The 7680-nt window shown below is 36.0% G+C and overlaps 1 protein-coding gene across 2 annotated transcripts; it reads left to right on the top strand.

The window, feature by feature from the left end:
• The first annotated feature begins 1834 nt into the window (after positions 1–1834).
• Positions 1835–6336, top strand: LOC107949226 (cellulose synthase-like protein D4). 2 transcript variants are annotated; one of them, XM_016883970.2, is made up of 5 exons: positions 1850–2002; positions 2107–2546; positions 2966–3349; positions 3430–4977; positions 5071–6336. In XM_016883970.2, exons 2-5 carry the CDS (start codon positions 2119–2121, stop codon positions 6035–6037), a joined length of 3327 nt encoding a protein of 1108 aa, XP_016739459.2. In that variant the 5' UTR covers positions 1850–2002; positions 2107–2118; the 3' UTR covers positions 6038–6336. The 2 variants fall into 2 exon arrangements, with proteins under 2 accessions (XP_016739458.2, XP_016739459.2); XM_016883969.2 differs by having other exon boundaries at positions 1835–2546.
• The last annotated feature ends 1344 nt before the right edge of the window (positions 6337–7680 follow it).

The following is a 7680-nucleotide window of genomic DNA, read 5'->3' as shown; positions in this document are numbered from 1 at the left end:
TAGTCTAAACAAATGGGTTGAACTTGTTGAATCAAAAACAACTCGAAACAGATAAAAAAAACTAGGACAAAAACCAATAGTTGAAATCATTTAATAATTTCTTTATTTTTAAAAAAATTATTTTTTAATTTTTTATTTAAGTATTGTTGGTCTAGTAGTTGAACCGATCAAACCGATTGAATCCAGAACCAGTTGTCATAATTGGTTCAACCACTTATCCAATTAATAGAACGCTTAATATGACACTCTAAAATTTTATCACATTATCACCTGAAGATTTTACCATATTATTACCTAAAAATTTTTATAACTTTTTAATTTTCAATTGACTAAGTGACACAATCTCATAGTGTCACAGTATCAAACTTTTTTCTTTTTCAAGTTCAAAAATCAAAATGAATCTAGTTGCCAAGTTCAGCTATCAAAGTGGATAAAAAAATACAAGTATTAAAGTGAATCTAGTTGCCAAGTTCAAGGGCCAAAAATATATTATAGAAAATATATTTTTTAAACCTCAAAATTACTAAAAACACTATCCGTTTGTTTCAACTTAAAAGCTTTTACGAAAAATATTTTTATCTTTTTCCGATGTTTGTTTCATATAAAATAGGACGGTCAACGAAAAAGTTTTTCCAATCAATATAAAATTATCCCCTTATTCCCGTAAAACGTCTTATCAAAATATTTTTCATAAGACATTTTCCAAACTGATAAGGCTCTGTTCACTATAATACCCCATGCTCATGCCTGAACATCAGGTTAAAGCACCGAAATCTTACATTCTCTACTACATTCTTTACTTATCAAATATTTTCTTATAAACTTTCATAACTTTTCAATTTAGTCTATTTTTTTCATAAAAGTTCAATATTCACGAATTAATCATATTAAATCAATTTTCTTTCTTGTTACACTTTAATCACCTAATTTATCTCAATATCTTGTTTCGCATATCAAATTTCTATGAATTTCACTTCTATTATTTCATCCACATATTTTCTCAAGTTTAACAATTTAGTCCTTATCATTATAAAAATTTCATATTTTTCCATAATTTCACTTTTACAATATTTTATGTATATTTCATCATCTCATAACACATTCATTAAACTTTTATCATAATTACATTATTCACATATTAAATTGTTTCACACTTAAATTTTTTTACATTTTTCAATTTAGTCCCTATTGCCATGTAATTTATTTTTCACCATATAAACAATTTAATCAAATAATTCATTGTAATATATTATTTCACATAACAAGTTTTAATGCATATCACTTCTCTTGTTTCAATTATAAATTTCACAAAGTTTACAATTTAATCCTTAACATCATGAGAATTCATTATGTACTATAATTTCACCTTAACATCACTTTGTAATCAATTATTACTTATCATATGTTTGTTTCATTAAAACAACTTTTATAAAATATTTTCAAGAAATTTGTTAAACAACATAAAATATTTGAAATAGATTCAACAAAAATACTAGAAAGAATTAATTTTTTGAAGTATTTTTTTAAAATTATTTTTCGAAAAGCATTTTAAGTGTAACAAACTTAGAGTAAAACAAAATAAACAACGAGGAATTGCAGAGGCAAAGTTTAATACAGACCATAAAAGGACCAAAATCTTCAAAGATAAATAACATCCATTAACGTGAAAATCTCCATAAAACCTGCTAAAAACAGACCATTAAAAATAAAAACTGGCAAACCCCTAACCTAGGACTTGGTCTCCGATAATCAATCCATCATACCCAAAATAGAATTCCAATTTGGCCCCCAACAATGGTGGACATACTAGTAGAAATGTAATAAGTTGATCAATGGCCACAATTCAGTCCCTTCTTCCTTACACAACAACCTCCCCCTTTTACCTTTCCCTGTCATAATCTCTAAACTCAGGCAAAAGTTTTTCCAGTTTCAATAAAATCCTGGAAAACATTAATGCTATGGTGAAGAGATCATTACTTTCAATAACATTGACAAGGGAAAGGTAACTTTTGCTCTATCTGTTTCTTTTTTCATTTTGGTCCTTCTGTTTTGTTTTGTTTTTTTAAGTTTTAATCGTGCATGGCGACGTCCCTAACGTCCCAACAGTCGAAGAAAGGAATGCGTAGTCCCGGCGGTGCCAACAATGCTCAAGGTGGCTCACGTAATTCGACTGGACAACAAGTGAAGTTCGCTCGGCGGACGTCCAGCGGACGGTACGTTAGTTTGTCGAGGGATGACATTGATATGTCCGGGGAGATGTCGGGGGATTACATGAACTACACCGTGCATATCCCACCTACACCCGATAACCAACCGATGGACAACTCGATCGCCGCCAGAGCCGAAGAACAGTACGTTTCGAACTCGTTGTTCACCGGCGGGTTCAACAGCGTGACTCGAGCTCATTTAATGGATAAAGTGATCGAGTCCGAGGTGACTCACCCTCAAATGGCGGGTGCAAAGGGTGCCTCTTGCGCTATGTCTGCATGTGATGGCAAAGTCATGAAAGATGAACGTGGAAATGACGTAATGCCTTGTGTATGCAGGTACATACATTCATATGCATGTTGGATTATATTTTGTCTCATTTATTAAAAAAAATAGATAAATTAGTCCCTATATATTAGATTAAAGAGTAATAGATTAAAGATCAAACGAGTTCTATTAAAAATTTCATTCATTTTTTATATTGAAAACTACCTTTGTACATCAGAATGATATACATGTGGCATACCATGTGTAACTGAAGCCAATTTTTAACAATAGAAATGGATTAATTTTTTAACAAGAATGATTAATTTTCTCTTGTTCTAACATATATAGATTAATTTATCTATTTTTTGAATAAAAAGAACAAAATATAATTTAACTCTTACTGTATGAGCTTCCATAGTATTGTTACCTATATAAATAAATGATACATATAAGGAATTGAGACTATTATTGTTGCATTGGTTTTTTCTAGGTTCAAAATATGCAGGGATTGTTACATGGATGCTCAAAAGGACAAGGGTCTCTGCCCGGGTTGCAAGGAACCATACAAGGTCGGGGATTACGATGATGAGATAGAATACTCGAACGGAACGTTGAAATTGCCGGCTCCGAATGGTAAAAGAGATCCTAATAACATGTCAATGATGAAAAGGAATCAAGGGGGAGACTTTGATCATAACCGATGGTTGTTTGAAACAAGTGGTACCTATGGATATGGTAATGCTTTTCGTGATGATATGTATGGTGGTGATGATGGTGATGAAAGACTCCAAGGTGACATTGAGAACAATGATAAGCCATGGAAGCCCATAAGTCGTAAGATCCCAATCGATTCTGCCATCCTTAGCCCTTACAGGTTCGGGTTTTTCTTATTTTCGACTCGAAATTTGCTTGTTCGAAATATGAAATAAATGGAACATGTTTTTTTTAACGTAGGTTATTGGTTTTCGTTCGATTGGTGGTGTTGGCCTTTTTCCTACATTGGAGAATTACGAATCCAAATGATGATGCTATATGGTTATGGACAATGTCAATTGTCTGTGAAGTATGGTTTGCTTTCTCTTGGATCCTTGATCAAATTCCTAAAATATGTCCGGTAAATCGTACGACAGATCTCGAGGTTCTTCGAGAGAAGTTTGATTTACCGTCACCGTCAAATCCAACAGGACGATCGGATCTCCCGGGCATAGACTTGTTTGTATCGACTGCCGATCCAGAGAAGGAACCTCCACTTACCACTGCCAACACTATCCTTTCTATTTTAGCGGTTGATTACCCTGTCGAAAAAGTAGCGTGTTATACCTCCGACGATGGTGGCGCCCTCCTCACCTTCGAAGCGATGGCGGAAGCTGCAAGTTTCGCTGATTTATGGGTTCCATTCTGTCGGAAACACAATATCGAGCCGAGGAACCCTGATGCCTACTTCAACTTAAAAATCGATCCGACTAAGAATAAGAGTCGGTCCGACTTCGTAAAAGATCGAAGGAGGGTGAGAAGGGAATACGATGAGTTTAAAGTTAGGATCAATGGACTCCCCGACTCGATCCGAAGACGATCCGAAGCATTCAATGCAAGGGAAGAAATGAAAATGCTAAAACACCTTAGGGAAACAGGAGCTGACCCTATGGAGAAACCTAAGATCCAAAAGGCAACATGGATGGCTGATGGTACACATTGGCCAGGAACTTGGGCCGTTGGAACCAGTGAACACTCTAAGGGCGACCATGCAGGAATTTTACAAGTCATGTTGAAACCACCAAGCCATGATCCACTTACCGGCAATGGCGAAGATAAGCTCATTGATTTCACCGACGTCGATATACGACTTCCGATGCTCGTTTACGTCTCGAGAGAGAAAAGACCGGGATATGATCACAACAAGAAAGCCGGTGCCATGAACGCGTTGGTTCGAGCATCTGCGATCTTATCGAACGGTGCGTTCATCCTTAACCTCGATTGTGATCATTACATAAACAATTGTAAAGCTATTCGAGAAGGGATGTGTTTTATGATGGATCGAGGCGGTGAAGATATTTGTTACATTCAATTCCCTCAAAGATTTGAGGGGATCGATCCTTCTGATCGTTACGCTAATCACAACACGGTGTTTTTCGATGGTAATATGAGAGCACTTGATGGTGTACAAGGGCCGGTTTACGTGGGTACTGGTTGTATGTTTAGGCGATTTGCTTTGTATGCATTTCCCCCTCCAAATCCTGATAAATTGACGCAAGCTAAAGAGAATGAAACGCAGCCATTAACGACCGGTGATCTGGACCCTGACCTGGATGTAAATCTGTTGCCGAAGCGATTCGGGAATTCAACGATGTTGGCGGAGTCTATCCCGGTTTGTGAGTTCCAAGGTCGACCTATTGCCGACCATCCGGCTATTAAATTCGGACGACCTCCCGGTGCTCTTAGGGTACCTCGTGAACCACTCGATGCTGTCACTGTTGCTGAAGCTGTTTCCGTAATTTCTTGCTGGTATGTCATTTCTTGTTGGTTGTACGTTCATCAATTTTCTTTAAAAAAATCGTCTAATTTAAATAATTCTTTTTGTTTTTTGTTTCCGATAAGGTACGAGGACAAGACAGAATGGGGGGAACGAGTAGGGTGGATTTACGGCTCAGTGACGGAAGATGTGGTGACGGGGTTCCGTATGCACAACCGTGGGTGGCGATCAGTATATTGCATAACCAAACGTGACGCATTCCGTGGGTCAGCTCCGATCAACCTTACCGATCGTCTTCACCAAGTGCTCCGATGGGCAACAGGCTCCGTCGAGATATTCTTCTCAAGAAACAACGCCCTCCTCGCTACTCGCAAGCTCAAATTCCTCCAACGTTTAGCTTACCTAAACGTCGGCATTTACCCATTCACATCATTTTTCCTCATCGTTTATTGTTTCCTCCCCGCACTTTCACTAATCTCCGGCCAGTTCATCGTGAAACAATTGAACATCTTTTTTTTGGTTTACCTTATGATTATCACATTTTGCCTCATAGGTTTAGCACTCCTCGAGGTAAGATGGGCACAGATTTCACTTGAAGATTGGTGGAGAAATGAACAGTTTTGGCTCATATCAGGAACCAGTTCTCATTTCGCTGCATGTATTCAAGGTCTTTTGAAAGTAATTGCAGGTATTGAAATCTCATTTACATTAACAGCAAAATCAGCAGGTGAGGATGAAGATGATATATATGCAGATTTATACATAGTGAAATGGACTTCATTAATGATTCCACCTATTGTTATCGCCATGGTCAATATCATTGCTCTTATGATTGCTTTTGCGAGAACACTTTTCGGTACTGGACAATGGAATATGTTCATCGGAGGAGCTTTCTTTGCTTTTTGGGTTTTAGCTCATTTATATCCTTTCCTTAAAGGGTTAATGGGTCGACGAAGAAAAACACCCACCATTGTTTTCGTTTGGGCTGGTCTTATCGCCATTATTATTTCCTTGTTATGGCTCGCTATAAACCCAGGAGCACTCGGAAACCTCGGAGCCGCCGGTACCGGTGCTGGTTTTGTATTCCCTTAATTGCAAAACGCTTCACATTTCTCATGTTTTGCAGGTTTCTTTTTTCTTTTTTTTTGTATACATTTATTTTTTTTCTAGAGACACCTTTGTTTGGCCATATTGCCAAAAAGTGTACAACATGCATACTGGTAAAAGAATGATAAATTGATTTTCTTTTTGTGCCAAAAAAATTCATATGATTCTTTTCTTTTCTTTTTTTTCTTTTCAATAGATTTTCTGGGGATGATTTGAGGAATAAGCATTGGACCCTGGAAATTCATATGTATCCATATGTTCATATGTTTCAAATGGAAATTCTCGCTTCCATTGTATCATTTGTATCTATATGCATTAGGATCCCAATTTATGGATCTCTCGGTCTGAGAAATCAAAATAGGAGGATCGAACAATTTCTTCCGACTCTTTTTCAAATTCAATAAATGTTGGTTGATCGTATATTTCATTATAGTTCTATGATTTAGAGTATCATTTCCTATTTGATCCATTTGAATTCCATATTCGAAGTTCCGATCGGATCAATTCATTCAAAAGAATCGATTCAATACATTTCTTATGTACCCGTAGGTGTTATATTGGATTTGAATAGGATTTCGGATCAATCTATCTTGATTGACAACCTCCATTCTGTTGTTGCTAGCAAATACCACTATTTTTTGTTTTGGATCTTCAAAATCATTTCCGCAGGAGAATAGGACCTATTTTTTTTTCATCCTTCCATAAAAAGATTCATTTTCTTCATAAAAAATAGGAGGTAAAGCCAATAAAGATTTCTTTTTCTATTTATCCCTAGAGTTGAATACCTCATTCAAGAATTGTTTTTTATCCAATCTATAGGAATCAATAGAAAAGGCAAATCCCTTATAATACACCAGATCTGGCTCGATTATTGATAGAGTGAATAGATCTGTCATTTCTTGAAATCTCTCTTCTAATTCAAAATTGTGGTGTAACTTGTATCCCCCTGTTCTGGTCATGGAATAGATAAAATAAATCAAAAAATGATTTTTTGTTCAAGAATGCAATCTTATAAGAACGGTCTATTTTATCCTTAGAACCATATGACATCTCAGATTTGATGAAATAGGATAAATTGAGACGGTACTTTGTAAATACGTAATTATCTTGAATATATTAACTATTTCTTTATTTTCCAATCTCTTGGAAGGGACAAAAGAAACATCTTGTTCTTTCTTCAACAATTTCTGATCTTTAGTGGACCTCTCAGTAGGATTCGAACCTAGATGAAGTTCTAACCATCTATCAGAGAAAAAAGAATAAATGGATCTTGTAAGATTCCTAAGAAATTCGATTTCTTTTGGAAGCAAATGATTATTCATCTGCTTCTCACGTTCCATGAACAGCCGGGACATTGAGGAATATCCAGAAAGGCACTTAGGGAATCGATCTGATTCTATCTCGGTTCGTTCCGTTTGAAGAAAGGAAAGATCCCAAAGAATCGATCTTTCTTTTAGTTGTTGTGTAATGACCCAAAGTTTATGAGTATCGGAAAAGTTCTAACCATCTCAGTAGGATTCGAACCTAGATGAAGTTCTAACCATCTATTAGAGAAAAAAGAATAAATGGATCTTGTAAGATTCCTAAGAAATTCGATTTCTTTTGGAAGCAAATGATTATTCATTCAC

Source organism: Gossypium hirsutum, chromosome A04 (assembly GCF_007990345.1).
Source record: "Gossypium hirsutum isolate 1008001.06 chromosome A04, Gossypium_hirsutum_v2.1, whole genome shotgun sequence".
Taxonomy (NCBI): Eukaryota; Viridiplantae; Streptophyta; class Magnoliopsida; order Malvales; family Malvaceae; genus Gossypium; species Gossypium hirsutum.
This window is presented reverse-complemented; position numbering and strand designations above follow the sequence as displayed.

Bases quoted from the DNA above. Each gene is read 5' to 3' on its own strand.
- LOC107949226 (XM_016883969.2), top strand. From the start codon at position 2,080: ATGGCGACGTCCCTAACGTCCCAACAGTCGAAGAAAGGAATGCGTAGT. The intron at 2,547-2,965 runs GTACATACATTC...GGTTTTTTCTAG, and splicing joins GTAATGCCTTGTGTATGCAG to GTTCAAAATATGCAGGGATT. The intron at 3,350-3,429 runs GTTCGGGTTTTT...TTTTTAACGTAG, and splicing joins GCCATCCTTAGCCCTTACAG to GTTATTGGTTTTCGTTCGAT.